A 21,752-nucleotide genomic window follows, 5' to 3' on the forward strand; every position below is an offset into this window, starting at 1 on the left:
GACCTCCTGGCCCAGACTTGACTTTACCATGACACACCATAATGTGTTATGATTGAGTCACTGTAGGAGGCAAAAACAGAAATGCTAGCTAAGTCCAGAAAACCAGAGAGGTTGGCAGCTATCGGATTGCAGACCCCTGATCCTATCACAACAACTAACAGTAGCCGTGGGGGGTTCCTACGATGCCCTAGACCCCTCGATCACAGCCGGAGAATTAAATAGGCCTAAAGAAAGGGGAAATCTAAACTGCCCCAGAGCAGACCCCAAAGCAATAGGCAGCCCCCAACATATAATGACGGTGAAGCAAGATGAAAACACTAACACAGACAGAAAGATAGACTGAGCAAAGACGGGGCCCAAGCTAACTAGATAGGAAAGGACAGGAAGGCTGCTGTCTGCAATCCATGAAAAACCCTATGAAAATAAGAGCCAACAGACTGACAGTGAAAAAGGCCCTGAAGACGCTAGGCTTCAAAAAAGCTATGTCAGTACTCAGGAATATTCTGAAGACAGAGCAACCGGCAAAAGGAGATTCAGCTCACCCCAGCAGGGAATGGCAGAATCCAGAAAAGCAAGGAAAACAAAAACAAAACATAAATGCTAACAGGCAAAGCAGAAAACTTAGCTTTAGAGGAGCAGGAATCAGACTGGTGTCCTAGAAGTCCACAGAGAAATCACCCGCAGGGCAGAAGTGCGTCGGCAGCCTTATATCCAGTCAGTGACTCCACTCAGCCAGTCATCCTCATTAGGCTCAGGTGCCTGATAATCAGGCTCATTACCTTCCTTTACCACAATAGGGAGCTCACCAGACCTCAGTGACGAAGGGGAAAATGAACTCAACAATAATGACCAAATTAGCTTCCTTGGAAACCCTAGTCATCAAGGACAACAGGGCCAACCTAACAACTGACCTGTACTCTAAACCCACTGACAGGAATGGTCTTCATTATGACAGTTTCCACCCAACAAGAATGAAGGAGTCCATACCATATTCCCAAATTAAAAGGGTCACCAGAATAGTCACTGACCCCCAGTCACAAGCACTTCACATCAGTGAAATGAAATCCAAATTTCTACAGAGGGGTTACCCTCCACATGTCTCAGACTCTCACAATACCACAACTAATTCTAAGAACAAAAATACTGTTGGCCGAATTCCTTTCGTCCACCACTACCATCCATCTGCGTACCTCATTCATAAGGCAATACAGAAAAATTGGCATATACTACAATCTGCCCACCCATCCATTGAGGCGTTCAAACAACCCTTCCTACTCCGTTTTAGGAGGCCACGTAACATACGCGATACCCTTATTAGAGCTGACATTGGCGCAACCAAGCCAGACGCCACACAACGCTTTCTCCGCAATCCCAAAATGGTCACGTTCTCGTGCCTTAATTGTAATCAGTGTAATAACATCCTCAAGGGAGACATTATACGGTACATCACCCATACACCGGCAAGAAATACACCATTAACCAATTCTTCACCTGCAACTCCAATTTTTTTTTTAAGTGCCCTTGTGGTCTGCTCTATGTGGGGGAGACCACACAGTGCATCAAGGATAGAGTATCGAAACGTAAGTCGACCATTAGGTGAAAGAACCTCCTTTTGCCCATCCCTCATCATTTTGTCTCAATGGACCATAATGTATCCCAATTGCGCTTCCAAGTAATTGAATACATGCAACCACCACGACGCGGTGGGGACCGCATTAGTCTGCTCAAACGCAGGCAAGAGTTTTGGATTCACAAGCTCAATACCCTTGCCCCCAAAGGACTGAATAGGGACTAAGACTTAGAATCTTTCAAATAACTCGAGTGCCGAACTATGTATTTGCCCTTTTTATAATTTGTATAATTTCTATAAGCTTTATTAATTGAACAATGTTTCTGTGACATTCATATTGTCATGTATCAATCTCTGACTCCACTTTCCTTTTTCTACAGAGTCGCCAATATTGAATGAAATGAATACTTACCCTCCATTTACTACGTTCCCATCTATTCCTGTCCTGCCCTGGACCCACTGGCCCCATCTCACAAGTTCTTCACTACACTGTGATACGCAAACACTAGCGCTCCCTGGAACGCATAGACCGGCCACTTCCTGCAGTTGGAATGCATACCACTGTCACTTCTGCCTTGTGGACCGCACGCATCACTTCCTGCCTGCCGTCCTAGGCACCTCTGCACAGCACGCTGTGTGCGCACTCTGCCCTCTATAGACACCAGACGCGCTCCCACACACCTCCCTGATTGGCGGTGGACACCGCGTCATAGGATACACGGCGTGTATCTATTTTGGTAAGTTAACGCTCCAACGGTCTGGACTCCTTTACCCAGCGCCATCACAGTACTAATTATTATCCACTATGTTATCACAGAATACCTGTTAAAGCTCACTGACCACTCATGCTCCGGACAACACTTCTTTACTGGTATGTTGAATTAAAAGGGAACCTGTCACCAGGTTAGGCTGATATGAGATGCAGCCACCACCCCTCAGGGCTTAAATACAGTAATCTATAATGATGTATATAAGCCTCCAACCAGACCGGGAATAACTTATTATACTCACCTGCAGGGCGGTCCTGTCCGAGGGGTATCGCTCTTCTTGGTCCGACTCCTCCCATCTTCATGCAATGCCATCCTCCTTCTTGGTTCGTGTGGATGACGCACCCCTGCATCATCCACACGGTCTGCTTGGCATTGCGCTCCTAACGCCGGGAAAGGTCAGAGAGGCCCAGCGCCTGCGCACTGCCGGACTTTGCTCTGCCGTCGGCAGGGCAGATAAGTATGCCTGTGCAGCAGTGCGATGCCGAGCAGACTGTGTGGATGACGAAGGGACGCAATATCCACACGAACCAAGAAGGAGGACGGCAACACAAGGAGATGGGAGGCGCCGAACCAAGGAGAGACGCCTATAGGACCGGACCACCCTGTAGGAGAGTATAATAAAATTTATTTTTCTTCTCTTACAGGTCGGGTTGGGGGGCTTATATAAAGCATTATAGAATGCTGTATAACCCCTGTAAGGCAGTGGCCGTAACTCTTATCGGCCAAACCTGGTGACCGGTTCCCTAAGAATCACAAAGTGGATTTCTTCACCACAGGTATCAATGTAATCAGTATCACAGCCCCATTACAGACAAGTCTTTACATTACAAAGGCCTGCTGACAGGTTCTCTTTAAACCATTGAAGGTTTATCCACGATCCTAAGTAATACAATTTTTTATACATTGAAAAATTATCGAGGATGCGATCCTTTTCATTTACTGACAGACTCGGGGTTTATTATGGATCTTCTCATATACCTTTTTTGACATACTAGAATTTTATCAGCCATCTTTTCCGTTATTATTTCTGATACATTCAAAGGCTTATCTGGGATCTTATCCTATATATCAAACATGAGGTGCTTATCTTGGATCTTATCCTATATATCAAATATATCTTAGCCTATATAATATCTCAAACATTAGGTGCTTATCTGGAATCTTAGTATATATACACACACTGACTCCGGTCAGTCCTCTCTCCTGGGGAAGCTGCCTTACAGGATCAACGTCCTTGCGACCAGGGCACTCCTAACAGTTCCAGACCCTCAGAAGTTCGGTAGCTTCCCCCAACGCAGTGCCGTCACAGACCTTGCACACACATGGTCTCCATCTCTTCTATCTTAAGGAATCCAGTCCATGCATAGGACCTTCCAACACAAAGACCATCCAAGTCCACAGCCTCACCATGTGCTCTTCAGGAAATCCGGACCTTCCAACACACAGGCCTTCCAGGACCTTACATTACAGACCCTATGACCCAAACCCTGGTCACATTATGTAGCTGTAACCACCCCCATAGGTGGGCGGTATATGTGTGATTAGCCAGTCCCGCTCAACTCGACTAACCCTGTAAGCCTCCCTTATAAACAAAACACTTGTGGAACTACAAAGTCCCTGAGCTACATTACTGGCTTACAGCGCAGAGCACCTCCTCTGCGACACATACCGGCCATTTACAATAATGCCGGTCACTGTCTCACCATCACAGTTACGCCTCCACCCATATCCTGAGGGGAGCACACAGCGCCCCCCTAGCTGTAACAGGGGTCACTGCCTCACACTATATATCAAGCATTAGGTGTTTATCTGGGATCTTCTCTTATATATTATCTCACATTAGATGTTTATCAGGGATCTAATCCTATATATTATCTCATATTAGGTGTTTATCTGGTATCTTATCTTCCACGGTTTCTGACACTAGGGGTTTTATCCAGGATCCTATTTACGACTGTTTCAGACACACTATGAGGTCAGGGACCCCCTTACTCTTCCTTATATGACATATTGGTGAAAATAAACTCAAAGAGAGTGATGTAAATCTTAAAGGGAATCTGTCACCCCATTTTAGCCCTAAAAGCTGCGGCCACCGCCATCAGGGGCTCATCTACAGCATTCTGTAATGCTGTAGATAAGCCCCCGATGTAACCTGAAAGATAAGAAAAATGAAATCATAGAATCGTAGAGTTGGAAGGGACCTCCTGGGCCATCTGGTCCTACCCTCTGCTAAAAGCAGAATTCGCTAAATCATCCCAGACAGATGTCTGTCCAGCCTCTGTGTGAAGACTTCCATTGAAGGAGAACTCACCACTTCTCGTGGCAGCCTGTTCCACTCATTGATCACTCTGTCAAAAACCGGATTACTTACCGGTAATACTCTTTTGTAGAGTCCACGACAGCACCCACTGAGAGAGGGGATCCGCCCCCGGAACAGGAAACCTACAGAGAGATAAATGGGGCGGTCCCCCTCGCTCCCTCAGTTTGTGTTACCGAGAACAACAGAGGAACCGCCATACATGTTTTAGTCAATTTGTTTGGGCGATTCATCTATCTTACCCCTACATCGTTTAAGTTTGCTAAGTTTAACCACGTATAAAATTTTAATTACAATCTCCGCCACCAAGGAGACCCATGCGAAAAAAGTTTTACGGGAGGGAAGTGAGCGGGTGCTGTCGTGGACTCTACAAAAGAGTATTACCGGTAAGTAATCCGGTTTTTCCTCTTCGCCACGACAGCACCCACTGAGAGATTTCCAGAGATAATCACTTGGGAGGGCACACCGTGTTAAGGACTGATCTACCGAAAGACAAATCCTCGGTAGAGGATAAATCTAGTCTATAGTGACTATAAAAGGTAGATGGAGAAGACCAGGTTGCAGCCTTACATATTTGCTCAATTGGGACGTTTGCCCTCTCGGCCCAGGAGGATGATATGGCTCTAGTAGAGTGCAACTTAATCCCCAGCGGAGGTTCTTCTCCTTTAGCCAAATATGCCATTGTGATCGCATCTCTAATCCACCTGGATAATGTGCCTGTTGTAACTCCAGACCCCTTTCTGTTGCCCTGGAAGGAGACAAAAAGAGACCTACTCTGCCTCCAGGGACTGGTCCTATCAAGGTAGGCTAGTACAGCTCTCCTCACATCTAAGGTGTGATATTTCACCTCGTCCTGGTTTGACAGGTTTTCGTAGAAGGAAGGTAGGCATATCTCCTGAGACCTATGAAATTTAGTTACCCGTTTGGGAAGGTAGGACGGATCTGTCTTCAAAATTAGTCTGTCTCGTGTTATTGACAAGAACGGAGGGTCTATTGATAGAGCATGAAGATCACCTACTCTTCTAGCTGATACTAAAGCCACTAGTGTAGCAGTTTTCAATGAGAGGCACTTCACTGATGCTGAATCTATGGGTTCAAACGGGGCCTGAGTAAAGGCATCCATGACCAGAGTAAGGTCCCATGCCGGAAGCAGAGGAATATGCACCGGTTCTGATCGTTGACAGGCTGAAACAAAACGGGTCACCCATCTATTTGCTGCCACGTTATAGTTAAATAGGGCTCCTAAGGCCGATATATGGACTTTAAGAGTATTTACTGAGAGGCCCAATTCTCGGCCTCTTTGAAGAAATTCTAAGATGGCCGTAATGGGTGGTTCACCGGCTAGCCCTGCTGGGTGAAAGGTCAGGAATTTCCTCCACACCTTGGCGTATATCCTTGTTGTAGATTCTTTTCTACTTTGTAGCAGGGTATTAATCAGGTTTTTCGAAAAGCCTTTCTGATTTAATAGTTCCCTTTCAAATTCCAGGCCGCTAGGTGTAGTGCTTTGACCTGTGGATGGCAGCAAGGTCCCTGCGAGAGAAGATCCTGGTGCAGCGGCAGGATCCACGGGTCGGTTATTGACATGGCTCTCAGCCATGAAAACCACGGCCTTTTGGGCCAAAACGGGGCTATCAAGATGACCCTCGCCCTCTCTTGTCTTATTTTCCTGACTACTGTTGGCAGGAGAACCATTGGAGGGAAGGCATAGGCAAGCTGGAATGTCCAGGGTGCTTGGAGGGCATCTAGAATGTCTGGGTTGTCTGACCTGTAGAGCGAAGCAAAGCTTCTTACGCGTCTGTTGGCTCTGGTCGCGAACAGGTCTATCTCTGGTCTGCCCCATTCTGACGCTATCGTCTCGAAGACGTGCCTGCTGAGGACCCACTCGCCCTGATATAGGACCTGGCGACTGAGATAGTCTGCTTGAGAGTTGTCCACTCCTCTTATGTGGAGCGCCGACAAGGAGTGAAGATGTACCTCGGCTACCTCCAGGATCTTTTCCGCGATAGACATCAACGGTCCCGATCGCGTACCTCCTTGTCGGTTTATATAGGCCACTGCGGTGGTATTGTCTGTCTGGACCCTCACGTGGGTTCCTCTTAACTGCGGGAGAAAATGAGACATCGCATAGTAAATTGCTTTTAGCTCCTTTACATTAGAGGAGGTTTCTATTTCATGTTTACGCCACCAGCCTTGCATCATGTGCTCTTCCAGGTGGGCCCCCCAACCTAAGGGGCTAGCATCCGTGGTGAGCAACTTGGAGGGAGTTACCCACCATTGCACTCCTTTTGACAAATTGGTAGGATTCAACCACCACTTTAGGGAATTAACCACTTCCAGCGATAGGGACATCTTCCCTTTCAACCGTCCCTGCAGTCTGTTTCCTGCAGAATAGCCCATTGTAGCTTTCTGGAGTGGAACTGAGCCCATTGCACCGCTGGGATGCACAATATCAGGGATCCCAACAAGGACATACCCTGTCTCAATGATATTACGGGTCTTCCTATAGTATTTAGTATCTTATTGATTATAGCCACTGCTTTAGCGTCTGGTAGAAAGCATTTTTGGCTTACGGAATCTACTTGCAGGCCTAGGAACCTCTGACAGGTCACCGGTTCTAGCCTGGACTTCTCCCAGTTAATTAGCTAGCCCAGTGTTTGTAAGGATGAGATAATCTTAGCCATTCTTGTTTCGCACTGAGAAACAGAATTCCCCACTACGAGTAGGTCGTCCAAGTAAGGGATCACTAGGGTGTCATTCAGTCTTACATACGACATCACCTCCAGCATCAATTTGGTAAATACCCGAGGAGCCATGGATAGCCCGAATGGCATTGCCGCAAACTGGAAATGCTGAATCCGACCCTTGAACCAGACCGCTACCCGCAGGAACTTCTGGTGCTCTCGGAATATGGGGAGATGGTAATAGGCATCCTTTAGGTCCAAGACTGACATATAGCACCTGGGAAACAAAGGTTTTATTGCAGAATTTATTGACTCCATCTTAAATGGCCTCAGCCTCAAGAAGGTATTAAGCTTCTTTAAATTTATTATAGTCCTGAAAGAGCCATCTGGTTTTGGGATTAAAAATAGAGGAGAATAAAAGCCCATTCCTCTTTCGTCCCCTGGGACCTCTATCAGGACCTGTTTAGTTAGCAGTACTACAATCTCCATCTCTAGTGCTTCCTGCTGTATCTGGGATTTCATGGAAGTCAATAGGAAGAGGTTCGGTGGATGCCAAACGAATTCTAGTTTTAGGCCCGATGAGACGATATCAATGGCCCATGGGTTTGATGTTACCTTCCCCAATTGGTGGCTGAATTTCAGTAGTCTGCCACCTACCGGTGTACTGGTATTAGCGGAACCTGTCTCCTCTGAAGGGACGTTTTCCGAAGAGATTGCCCCTTTGTTTGGGGTCCTTATTTCCCCAGCGATCCTGGGGTTTAAAGTCTTTTTGCCAAACGGCGGTTTTCTGTAGGCCCTCCTATTAAAGGGAATATACGGGTTAGGAAAACCTTTCTTTCTCTCCCCCGCTTTTGTTAAGATCTCGTCCAGTTCCGTACCAAATAAGTACTTACCCTGGCAGGGTATAGCACACAGTTTAGTTTTTGTTTGCGTGTCTCCTTTCCACCCCTTCAACCATAAGGCCCGCCGGCCTGCATTGGTTAGTCCCGCTGCTCTAGCGGATAAACGGAGAGAGTCCGCTGAGGAATCGGAGAGGAAGGCAGCTGCTCCTTTAATGAGGGGCATAGAGGACAGGAGTTTACTCCTGGCCACTCCATTCTTAATATTGTCCTCTAGGTCATTCAGCCACACCAACATTGACCTTGCCGTGCACGTGGCTGCTATTGCGGGCTTAAAAGCTGCCGCACATGCTTCCCAGGATCCTTTAAGGAGTGTATCGGTCTTACGATCCAATGAGTCAGCCAACGTTCCTGAATCCTCTACCGGCAGGGAGGATCTACGAGAGGTAGAGGCCACGGCCGCATCCACCTTGGGGGCTCTCGACCAAGCCGTCAATTCCTCGTCGTCAAAAGGATATTTACGCTTTGACGTTAAGGGGAGGAAGGTTCTCTGCCCGTTTCTCCCACTCACTTTTTACTAGCTCTTTTATAGCTGGGACCATTGGGAATGCTAGGACCTTTTTACGGGAAATGCCTGCAAACATTATGTCTTGCGGAGTCTTGGGGTCCCTACTCTCTGGTAGCCCCATGGTATTCCGGACCGACTTAACCAAGTTACTGACGCTATCTGTAGGGAAGCACGTCTGCTCCTCATCCTCTGAGGAAGGGTATTCCTGGGATCTATCAGAGTCTAGATCCCCAGTTTCTGACGGCGAGTTTGACGCCGGCGAAGCTCCCCCTCTTGGTGAACCTATTTCTCTCACGGAGGAGTGACCTCCCAGACTACTGGAGCTGCCTAAGGCCCGTAGCTCTTCTCTAATTATCACTCGGATATCCTCCTTCTTCCGCAAGGATTCGTCCTGTAAGGCCTCCTCAATACACGACTGACAATCTTTTAGGGTGGCCGTCTGGGAGGGGCTGAGAACATAAGGCACACTCTCTATTTTTCACCTTCTCCGTTCTCTTGGCCTAAAAAGGGGGATGTGGACCAGAAAAACGGACATCAGTTATTTATTCTGACTAAAAACACTCACCTGTGAGTTTCGTCAGTAAACTACCGGCTGCGGGGTCCGCGACTCAGGCTTAGGCGAGGCGTGGGACGGTTTCTTCTCTTTACGTTTTTTCTCTAAGGGCTCGTCTTGTCTGGAAGGTCCGCTAGATTCCTTCCTGGAGCTGCCACTTCTTCTGGTGCTACTACTTCTCCTTGTAGTACCGCTTTGTCTGCTGCCATGTGGGGATTCCACTGGCTGATTTAATGAGAGCGAAGCTGGGTCATCTATGGATGACATGACTGCGCACTGGCGCTATGCTCGTGGCTTCTTTTTATAGGTTTTTTCTTATTGATGCTCCACCATTTTTTTTTTGCCCCATCTGCGCATGCGCGGGCGTTTCCCCGCGATCGCCGCCTCCTGTGTTGACCCCGGAAGTTGTCCTACCACTTCCTGGTCGCCTCTGCCTGGGAGCTCCGCTGGAAGTGCTTACGCAGCGGCCGCCGGACAGTGATCCCCACGCACCCCGCTGCACCCCTTGCTGCAGGTATGATCTCTCGTTGCGCTGCCTGGCACAGCACTCAGGCCCCTCTGCTTTCTCCCGGGGGGGCGCACAGCCACCATCCTGGATATAGCCTCATGGCATCTGTAACGCGCTCGCCACTTTCTGGGCGCTCAGGCTCTTCTGCCTTCTCGCAGGGGGGGGGCGCACGGCCGCCATCCCGGACATGCCCTCATAGCATATGTTATGCGCTTCTCACCCCTTCCTGGGGGGGGGTATACGCCCCATCCCATCAGTGAGCCTTGGCACCTTTCTTACCTCCGGCCCCACCTGCATTACCAGCTCTGGGGGGGGGGGGGGGGGGAAATCGCCTCTCCGCCCGATGCTGCTTCCAGTTCTGGGGCCCCTGCTGCTCATATTGTGCACGCAGGCGGCTACCAGACCAGGTATCCTCTTCTGCGGGTTCCTTTCCAGGAACAGGAAACCAAACTGAGGGAGCGAGGGGGACCGCCCCTTTTATCTCTCTGTAGGTTTCCTGTATCGGGGGTGGATCCCCTCTCTCAGTGGGTGCTGTCGTGGCGAAGAGGAAAAAGTTTTTTCTAATATCTAATCTGTGTCTCCTCCCATTCAGTTTCATCCCATTGCTTCTAGTTTTTCCTTGTGCAAATGAGAATAAAGTTGATCCTTCTACAATGTGACAGCCCTTTAGATATTTGTAGACAGCTATTAAGTCTCCTCTCAGTCTTCTGTTTTTCAGCTAAACGTTCCCAGGTCCTTTAAAACGTTCCTCATAGGACATACTTTGAAGTCCGCTTACCATTCTGATCGCTCTTCTCTGAACTTGCTCCAGTTTGTTGATGTCTTTTATAAAATGTGGCGCCCAAAACTGGACACAGTAATCCAGATGAGGTCTGACCAAAGGAGTAGAGGGCAATAATGACTTCACGTGATCTAGACTGTATGCTTCTGTTAATAGTACATCCTAGAATTGCATTTGCCTTTTTTGCTGCTGCATCACACTGTTGACTCATATTCAGTCTGTGATCTATTAGCATACCCAAGTCTTTTTCACGTGTGCTGTTGCTTAGCCATATTCCTCCCATTCTGTATATGCTTTTTTCATTTTTATTGCCCAGATATAGTACTTTGCATTTTTCCCTGTTAAAAACCATTCTGTTAGTTGCTGCCCACTTCTCCAGTTTATTTATATCTTTTTGAATCCTCTCTCTCTCTTCTCTAGTATTAGCTATCCCTCCTAGCTTTGTGTCATCAGCAAATTTAATCAGTTTACCCTCAATTCCTTCATCTAAATCGTTGATAAAGATGTTGAACAATACAGGGCCCAGGACCGAGCCCTGTGGTACCCCACTTGAGACATTCTTCCAACTGGATGTGCAGCCATTTACGACCACTCTTTGGGTCCGATCACTAAGCCAGTTATGAATCCACCTAACAGTTGCCTTGTCCATTCCATACTTAGTCATTTTTTCTATAAGGATTGTATGAGAGACTTTGTCAAATGCTTTGCTGAAGTCAAGATATACTATATCTACAGCATTTCCCTGATCCACCCAATCAGTGATTCCATCATAGAAGGAAATTAAGTTAGTCTGACATGACTTATTAGTTACAAACCCATGCTGACTCTGTTTAATCACTTCATTCTTATCCAGGTATTGACATACATGTTGTTTAATAATTTGTTCAAAGATCTTTCCTGGTATAGAAGTCAGACTCACCGGCCTATAGTTGCCTGGGTCCACCTTCTTCCCCCCTTTTTTGAAGATAGGAACAACATTTGCTCTTCTCCAGTCTTCTGGGACTTCAAGTTAGATTATACTCACCGGGGGGCGGGGTTGAGTGCGGTGGGTGTCGCGGTCCGGTGCCTCCCATCGTCATACAATGACGTCCTTCTTACTTCTCCCTCGGCTCCTGCGCAGGCGTACTTTATCTGGCCTACTGAGGGCAGAGCAGAGTCCTGCAGTGCACAGGGAAAGGTCAGAGAGGTCTGGTGCATGCACACTGCAGTACTGACCGGACTGGACACTCGGGTGAGTATAATCTAACTCTTTGTTCATATCTTTCAGGTTACATCGGGGGCTTAGGGCCCCGTCACACATAGCGACTCACCAGCGATCCCGACAACAATATCAACATGTAAGGATCGCTGGGGAGTCGCTACATGATCGCTGGTGAGCTGTCAAAGAGACAGCTTCACCAGCGATCAGCACCAGCGATGCCGAGTGCCCGGCGTCGCTGTGTACGTTAGTTACCAGCGCGCTGATGCAGCTCGCTGGTAACTAAGGTACACATCGGGTTTCTAAGCAGCGCCCGGTGATAAGAAACCCTGTGTTTACCCTAGTTACCAGCGCGCTGATCGCTGGTCCCCTGCCTGTCACATGCAGCGATGCGTGCTGGCCAGCGAGAGACCAGCGATCAAAAAAATGTCCTGGCCATTCCAGGACGATCGGCGATAATCAGCAGGGGGGCGGTCGCTGGTCAGTGTCACACACAGCGATCTCGCTGGTGAGATCGCTGTGTGTGACGGGGGCTTTATCTACAGTTTACAGAATGCTGTAGATGAGCCCCTGGTGGCGGTGCCGGCAGCTTATAGACCAAAAATGGGGTGACAGATTCCCTTCAATATGGCTGGGAACATTAGTGTAAATTATTCTGTGCCCCCCCCACATATTTAATTAGGACAAGTCATTGGTTGTAAACTCCTATCATACATATGAACCAAACAATGCAGTGCTCTACAGCAGAATGAAAAAACATCCAAAAGTTTTTATTAACATGATATAAATGCATATTTGCTATTTGACGTAATGAAAGGTTCAACAACGACCGAGAGCCTAGAAAAGAGCCAGAAGAACCGGGCTGGACGGAAAACCAGTGTCCAGTCACAGAGGACAATGGCCAGAAATCCGCAGGTTAGGGTCAGAGAACGTTATTTCCAATGAACAAACTCTTTACAGCCTGGTGGGCCCCAGGTACGAAGGTGAGACCTCATTATATGGGAACCCCTCATTATATGGGAACCCCTCATTATATGGGAACCCCTCATTATATGGGAACCCCTCATTATATGGGAACCCCTCATTATATGGGAACCCCTCATTATATGGGAACCCCTCATTATATGGGAACGCCTCATTATATGGGAACGCCTCATTATATGGGAACGCCTCATTATATGGGATCGCCTCATTATATGGGATCCCCTCATTATATGGGAACCCCTCATTATATGGGAACGCCTCATTATATGGGAACGCCTCATTATATGGGAACGCCTCATTATATGGGAACCCCTCATTATATGGGAACCCCTCATTATATGGGAACCCCTCATTATATGGGAACGCCTCATTATATGGGAACGCCTCATTATATGGGAACGCCTCATTATATGGGAACGCCTCATTATATGGGAACGCCTCATTATATGGGATCGCCTCATTATATGGGATCCCCTCATTATATGGGAACGCCTCATTATATGGGAACGCCTCATTATATGGGAACCCCTCATTATATGGGAACGCCTCATTATAAGGGATCTTTTGTATGCAAATGAAGATGGTGAAGCTATAGCTCAAAGTGAGTGGTGCTTACCCATATTGTGGTAGGTGTCCCCAGGATATGGCGCAGTCATGACAAGCCTGTCGCGGTAGTTTCTTCACTGTTTTTTTTGCCACTCCCTGTGAAAAAGCTACCGCGACAGGCTCGTCATGACTGCGCCATATCCTGGGGACACCTACCACAATATGGGTAAGCACCACTCACTTTGAGCTATAGCTTCACCATCTTCATTTGCATACAAAAGATCCCTTATAATGAGGCGTTCCCATATAATGAGATGTTCCCATATAATGAGGCGTTCCCATATAATGAGGGGTTCCCATATAATGAGGCGTTCCCATATAATGAGGCGTTCCCATATAATGAGGCGTTCCCATATAATGAGGCGTTCCCATATAATGAGGGGTTCCCATATAATGAGGGGTTCCCATATAATGAGGGGTTCCCATATAATGAGGGGTTCCCATATAATGAGGCGTTCCCATATAATGAGGCGTTCCCATATAATGAGGAGTTCCCATATAATGAGGTGTTCCCATATAATGAGGGGTTCCCATATAATGAGGGGTTCCCATATAATGAGGGGTTCCCATATAATGAGGAGTTCCCATATAATGAGGAGTTCCCATATAATGAGGAGTTCCCATATAATGAGGGGTTCCCATATAATGAGGGGTTCCCATATAATGAGGGGTTCCCATATAATGAGGTGTTCCCATATAATGAGGGGTTCCCATATAATGAGGTGTTCCCATATAATGAGGTGTTCCCATATAATGAGGTGTTCCCATATAATGAGATGTTCCCATATAATGAGGAGTTCCCATATAATGAGGTGTTCCCATATAATGAGGGGTTCCCATATAATGAGGAGTTCCCATATAATGAGGGGTTCCCATATAATGAGGAGTTCCCATATAATGAGGAGTTCCCATATAATGAGGAGTTCCCATATAATGAGGGGTTCCCATATAATGAGGAGTTCCCATATAATGAGGTGTTCCCATATAATGAGGGGTTCCCATATAATGAGGCGTTCCCATATAATGAGGGGTTCCCATATAATGAGGGGTTCCCATATAATGAGGAGTTCCCATATAATGAGGTGTTCCCATATAATGAGGGGTTCCCATATAATGAGGAGTTCCCATATAATGAGGAGTTCCCATATAATGAGGTGTTCCCATATAATGAGGTGTTCCCATATAATGAGGGGTTCCCATATAATGAGATGTTCCCATATAATGAGGTGTTCCCATATAATGAGGAGTTCCCATATAATGAGGGGTTCCCATATAATGAGGTGTTCCCATACAATGAGGGGTTCCCATATAATGAGATGTTCCCATATAATGAGGGGTTCCCATATAATGAGGGGTTCCCATATAATGAGGTGTTCCCATATAATGAGGGGTTCCCATATAATGAGGAGTTCCCATATAATGAGGAGTTCCCATATAATGAGGGGTTCCCATATAATGAGGGGTTCCCTCCTCACCTTCTTACCTGGGGCCCACCAGGCTGTAAAGAGTTTGTTCATTGGAAATAACGTTCTCTGACCCTAACCTGCGGATTTCTGGCCATTGTCCTCTGTGACTGGACACTGGTTTTCCGTCCGCGGCATGGTGTGGGGCTCATATATGACAGATTGGTGGTTTATCCTGGATGTTGTAGGCTCATCGGAGATCCTGTTTGACACCACATCTGACACATGGGGGATCTTCTCTCACCCCGTTATGGGAGAAGCGGAGGTTTACGGGGAACCCTTTCTTCTAATACCTGGTGACGTACATCCCAGACGTCATACAATTTCCCGCTCACTGAGGGTCTATCCTGCAGAATATTGGGGGATTCATTAAGATCCTATCTTACACTATATTTCACAGATTGGGGGATAATGTGGAATCTTATGCCATTGCTATCACAATAGGGGCTATCCGGTGATTCTCCGGAATCCTATACAATTTATGGAGGAATTAGAGGGATTACCAGGGATCCTATCTTACGCCGTTTCTTAAGGGGGCTTTACACATAGCAATATCGCTAGCAATACTGCTAAAGCGTCACCGATTCGGTGACGCAGCAGCAATATCGCTGTGTGTGATACTTAGCTCCGACCGGCTCCGCCGCTGGTTATCGCTGATCGCACAGCTCCATTTCTCGCTGGGCTCTTCCTGCTGGCGCCGACTAGCGACTTGTGGACGCGGACGGGAGGACGTCAGGATCGCCGCGTCTGAAAGGTAAGTAACGACCGCTGCTGCGTCGCTACATCGCTGTGAGATCTTCCTGTGAGGCAGCTCACTAGCGACCACTTAGCGATGCACCAGCGATCCTGACCGAGTCGTATCGTTGTCGGGATCTCTGATGCATCGCTAAATGTAACGGGGCCTTTACACTTAGGGGGATTATCAGGGATCCTATCTTACACTTAGGGGGATTATCAGGGATCCCATCTTACGCTCTCTCTTACACTTAGGGGGATTATCAGGGATCCTATCTTACGCTCTCTCTTACGCTTAGGGGGATTATCAGGGATCCCATCTTATGCTCTCTCTTACGCTTAGGGGGATTATCAGGGATCCCATCTTACGCTCTCTCTTACACTTAGGGGGATTATCAGGGATCCTATTTTACGCTCTCTCTTACACTTAGGGGGATTATCAGGGATCCTATCTTACGCTCTCTCTTACACTTAGGGGGATTATCAGGGATCCTATCTTACGCTCTCTCTTACACTTAGGGGGATTATCAGGGATCCTATCTTACGCTCTCTCTTACACTTAGGGGGATTATCAGGGATCCCATCTTATGCTCTCTCTTACGCTTAGGGGGATTATCAGGGATCCTATCTTACGCTCTCTCTTACACTTAGGGGGATTATCAGGGATCCTATCTTACGCTCTCTCTTACACTTAGGGGGATTATCAGGGATCCTATCTTACGCTCTCTCTTACACTTAGGGGGATTATCAGGGATCCTATCTTACGCTCTCTCTTACACTTAGGGGGATTATCAGGGATCCTATCTTACGCTCTCTCTTACACTTAGGGGGATTATCAGGGATCCCATCTTATGCTCTCTCTTACACTTAGGGGGATTATCAGGGATCCTATTTTACGCTCTCTCTTACACTTAGGGGGATTATCAGGGATCCTATCTTACGCTCTCTCTTACACTTAGGGGGATTATCAGGGATCCTATCTTACGCTCTCTCTTACACTTAGGGGGATTATCAGGGATCCCATCTTATGCTCTCTCTTACGCTTAGGGGGATTATCAGGGATCCCATCTTACGCTCTCTCTTACACTTAGGGGGATTATCAGGGATCCTATCTTACGCTCTCTCTTACACTTAGGGGGATTATCAGGGATCCTATTTTACGCTCTCTCTTACACTTAGGGGGATTATCAGGGATCCTATCTTACGCTCTCTCTTACACTTAGGGGGATTATCAGGGATCCTATTTTACGCTCTCTCTTACACTTAGGGGGATTATCAGGGATCCTATTTTACGCTCTCTCTTACGCTTAGGGGGATTATCAGGGATCCCATCTTACGCTCTCTCTTACACTTAGGGGGATTATCAGGGATCCTATTTTACGCTCTCTCTTACACTTAGGGGGATTATCAGGGATCCTATCTTACGCTCTCTCTTACACTTAGGGGGATTATCAGGGATCCTATTTTACGCTCTCTCTTACACTTAGGGGGATTATCAGGGATCCTATCTTACGCTCTCTCTTACGCTTAGGGGGATTATCAGGGATCCCATCTTACGCTCTCTCTTACACTTAGGGGGATTATCAGGGATCCTATTTTACGCTCTCTCTTACACTTAGGGGGATTATCAGGGATCCTATCTTACGCTCTCTCTTACACTTAGGGGGATTATCAGGGATCCTATTTTACGCTCTCTCTTACACTTAGGGGGATTATCAGGGATCCTATTTTACGCTCTCTCTTACACTTAGGGGGATTATCAGGGATCCTATCTTACGCTCTCTCTTACGCTTAGGGGGATTATCAGGGATCCTATCTTACGCTCTCTCTTACGCTTAGGGGGATTATCAGGGATCCCATCTTACGCTCTCTCTTACACTTAGGGGGATTATCAGGGATCCTATTTTACGCTCTCTCTTACACTTAGGGGGATTATCAGGGATCCTATTTTACGCTCTCTCTTACACTTAGGGGGATTATCCAGGATCCCATCTTACGCTCTCTTTTACACTTAGGGGGATTATCCAGGATCCCATCTTACGCTCTCTCTTACGCTTAGGGGGATTATCCGGGATCCCATCTTACGCCGTTTCTAACACTTAGGGGGATTATCAGGGATCCTATCTTACGCTCTCTCTTACACTTAGGGGGATTATCCGGGATCCCATCTTACGCCGTTTCTAACACTTAGGGGGATTATCAGGGATCCCATCTTACGCTCTTTCTTACACTTAGGGGGATTATCCGGGATCCCATCTTACGCCGTTTCTTACACTTAGGGGGATTATCCGGGATCCCATCTTACGCTCTCTTTTACACTTAGGGGGATTATCCGGGATCCTATTTTACGCTGTCTCTTACACTTAGGGGGATTATCCGGGATCCCATCTTACGCCGTTTCCTACACTTAGGGGGATTATCAGGGATCCTATTTTACGCTCTCTCTTACACTTAGGGGGATTATCCAGGATCCCATCTTACGCTCTCTTTTACACTTAGGGGGATTATCCAGGATCCCATCTTACGCTCTCTCTTACGCTTAGGGGGATTATCCGGGATCCCATTTTACGCCGTTTCTAACACTTAGGGGGATTATCAGGGATCCTATCTTACGCTCTCTCTTACACTTAGGGGGAATATCCGGGATCCCATCTTACGCCGTTTCTAACACTTAGGGGGATTATCAGGGATCCCATCTTACGCTCTTTCTTACACTTAGGGGGATTATCCGGGATCCTATCTTACGCCGTTTCTTACACTTAGGGGGATTATCCGGGATCCTATTTTACGCTGTCTCTTACACTTAGGGGGATTATCCGGGATCCCATCTTACGCCGTTTCTTACACTTAGGGGGATTATCCGGGATCCCATCTTACGCTCTCTTTTACACTTAGGGGGATTATCCGGGATCCCATCTTACGCCGTTTCTTACACTTAGGGGGATTATCCGGGATCCCATCTTACGCTCTCTTTTACACTTAGGGGGATTATCCGGGATCCCATCTTACGCCGTTTCTTACACTTAGGGGGATTATCCGGGATCCCATCTTACGCTCTCTTTTACACTTAGGGGGATTATCCGGGATCCTATTTTACGCTGTTTCTTACACTTAGGACTTACCTAGGATTTGGTCTTACACCAATTGACACTTTGAGGGTATGTGCACACAAGCGTTTTTTTCGCATTTTTACCAGCAAAAACGCTCAAAAACGCTTACAAGAAGCTTCCCATTCATCTGAATGAATTCCGCACTTTGTGCATATTTAGGAGTTTTTTCCCACAAAAAAGCGCATCGCGGTAAAAAAAACGCAGCATGCTCATTAATTTCGCAGAAAAATCTGCATTTCTAACTATTTTCTATGAGACTGGGGACGCTCCGGAAAAAAACGCATAAAAACGTGCATTTTTTGAGCAAAAACACACGCAGAAAATGGACGGAAAAAAGAGCGTTTTCTGGGAAGGAGTCCGTTTTTTGTCAGGAATTTTCTGCATACGTGGGTACATAGCCTGAAGGTTTACCTGAAACCTTATTTTGTACCATACACACGTGGTGAAAATTGTTGGTGCCCCTCGTTTAATGACAGAAAAACCCACAATGGTGACAGAAATAACTGGAATCTGACAAAAGTAATAATAAATCAGAAATCTATGGAAATGAACAGATGACGGTCAGACATGGCTTTTCCGCCATGCTTCCACAGAATTTATAAACAATAAACCCCATGGAATAGGGCTGGACAGAAATACTGGTTCCTTAACTTAATATTTTGTTGCACAACCTTTGGAGGCGATCACAGCAATCAAACGATTCCTATAACTGTCAGTGAGACTTCTGCACCTCCCGACAAGTATTTGGCCACTCATCAAGAGCAGACTGCTCCGGCTGTCTCGTGGGTGAAGGTCGCCTTTTCCAGACGGCATGTTTCAGCTCTTTCCAAAGATGCTCAGTAGGATTTAGGTCAGGGCTCATAGAAGACCACTCCAGAATAGTCCAATGTTTTCCTCTTGGCCCTCTTGGGTGTTTTTAGCTGTGTGTTTTGGGTCATTATTCTGTTGCAAGACCCACGACCTGCGACTGAGACCAAGCTTTATGACACTGAGCAGAAGATTTCTCTCTAGAATCCCTTGATAGTCTTGAGATTTCATTGTACCCTGCATATATTCTAGACACCCTGCGTCAGATGCAGCAAAGCAGCCCCAGAACATAACAGAGCCTCCTCCATGTTTCACTGTAGGGACAGTGTTCTTTTCTTGACATGCTTCATTTTTCCGTCTGTGAACATAGAGCTGATGTGCCTTGCCAAAATGTTCCATTTCTGTCTTATCTGTTCATAGGACATTCTGCCAGAAGCTTTGTGGTTTGTCAACATGTAGTTTGGCAAATTCCAGTCTGGCTTTTTTATGTTTTTTTCAACAATGATGTCCTCCTTGGTCGTCTCCCATGAAGTCCACTTTGGCTCATACAACGACAAATGGTGCGATCTGACACTGATGTTCCTTGAGCTTGAAGTTCACCTTTAATCTGTTTAGAAGTTTTTCTGGGCTCTTTTGTTACCATTCGTATTATCAGTCTCTTTGATTTGTCATCAGTTTTCCTCCTGCGGCCACGTCCAGGGAGGTTGACTACAATCCCATGGAGCTTAAATTTCCAAATAATATGTGCAACTTTGGTCACAGGAACATCAAGCTGCTTGGAGATGGTCATATAACTTTTACCTGTAACATGTTTGTCTATAATTTTCTTTCTAATCTCCTGAGACAACTCTTTCCTTCGCTTCCTCTGGTCCATGTTGAGTGTGATACACACCATGTCACCACACAGCACAGTGAGGATCTGTAGCCTCTATACAGGCCACTGATTCCAAGATTGTATGAGGGGCTGCTGATCAGTCTTTGGCTTTATGATCTTTTTTTTTTCTATGGTAACGAATGTCACATCACATGAAAGCCTTATGTGTAATATATGTTTTCAAAATTGCGTTTTTAGCTTATGGACAACAGTGTTCTACCCTCGCGGGAAAACAAAATGGTGGCGTCTAATGCGATATTCACAGCAAATGAGAGCAGAGGAGTGATAAAATTCTTGTTTCTGCAAAGAAAGTCCGCAAAAGATATTCATGGTGATATGTCGCTGACATTGGGGGGATCAATGCTCTTCATATTCTACAGTTAAGAACTGGGTTGTCAAGTTTAAAACGGGCCACATCAGCACCAACGCTGCGGAACGTCCTGGACGAAAGAGTGGTGGTTGTTCCGGAGATCGTCGATGCTGTGCACAACCTCATACTGGAGAATCGGCGAGTTTCAGCTAAAGTGACAGCAGACATCATGGAGATTTCCCGTGAGCGTGTTTGTGTAATTGTCCATGAACATTTGGACACGAAGAAGCGATCTGCAAAGTGGCTCCCCAAATGTTTGACAACAAATGAGAAAAGCATGCGAGTGAAAACTTCCCCGTCCATTTATCAGCATTTCCAGACTGATAATAACTTCCTGGATCGACTGGTCACTGTGGACGAGACCTGGATTTATTTGTATGACCGTGAAACCAAGGAGCAGTAAAGAGTGGAGGCACAGAGGTTCTCCTCATCCAAAGTTGTTCAGGGTGCAAAACTCAGCCACTAAGGTGATGGCGTCTGTGTTCTGGAATAAGGAGGGCGTGCTGCTAGTGGACTACCTTCAGAAGGGTCCCACCATCAATGCAAGGTATTACATTGAACATCTGGATCAATTGAAGGCAGCTCTGAAGGCCAAAAGGTGCAGCAAGTTCAAAGGAATCAACACCTCTGCTCACACTGCACAAGCAACCAAGGCAAAACTGGCGGAGCGGGGCTTCCAGCTGGTAGACCACCCACCTTATTCACCAGATCTAGCTCCCTCCGACTATCATCCGTTTCCAAACCTGAAGAAACACCTCAAGGGTACCAAATTTCACACCATTTCTGATGCCATGGCTGATTTGAGGCACAACAGAAATCCTCCTTTTTTGCGAGGCTTACAGAACATCGAATACCGATGTAAGAAGTGTGTTGACATCAGTGGAGAGAATGTGGAATAAATGTAAAGTTTCATCTTCCTATCTTGTTTCTTTCTCGGTAAAACCAAAGACTTATCAGCACCTGTGATGCTAATTAGTGGACACACCGCGATGTAACATCTCCCTCGTCGCGTTATTTT

The 21,752-nt window shown here is 46.7% G+C and overlaps 2 protein-coding genes across 5 annotated transcripts in view; both read right to left on the minus strand.

Moving 5' to 3' along the window:
• The window catches only part of AGAP3 (ArfGAP with GTPase domain, ankyrin repeat and PH domain 3), a 393,235-nt gene that overhangs the window by 142,958 nt on the left and 228,525 nt on the right, over positions 1-21,752 (minus strand). The window lies entirely within an intron of this gene.
• Positions 13,602-14,504, minus strand: LOC141054837 (uncharacterized; the record flags this gene model as incomplete). The annotated part of the gene is made up of 1 exon (XM_073551698.1): positions 13,602-14,504. A coding segment is annotated over one exon (903 nt), but the record flags the coding sequence as incomplete, so codon positions are not given.

Source organism: Dendrobates tinctorius, unplaced genomic scaffold (assembly GCF_039654945.1).
Source record: "Dendrobates tinctorius isolate UK_male_01 unplaced genomic scaffold, ASM3965494v1 ptg000179l, whole genome shotgun sequence".
Taxonomy (NCBI): Eukaryota; Metazoa; Chordata; class Amphibia; order Anura; family Dendrobatidae; genus Dendrobates; species Dendrobates tinctorius.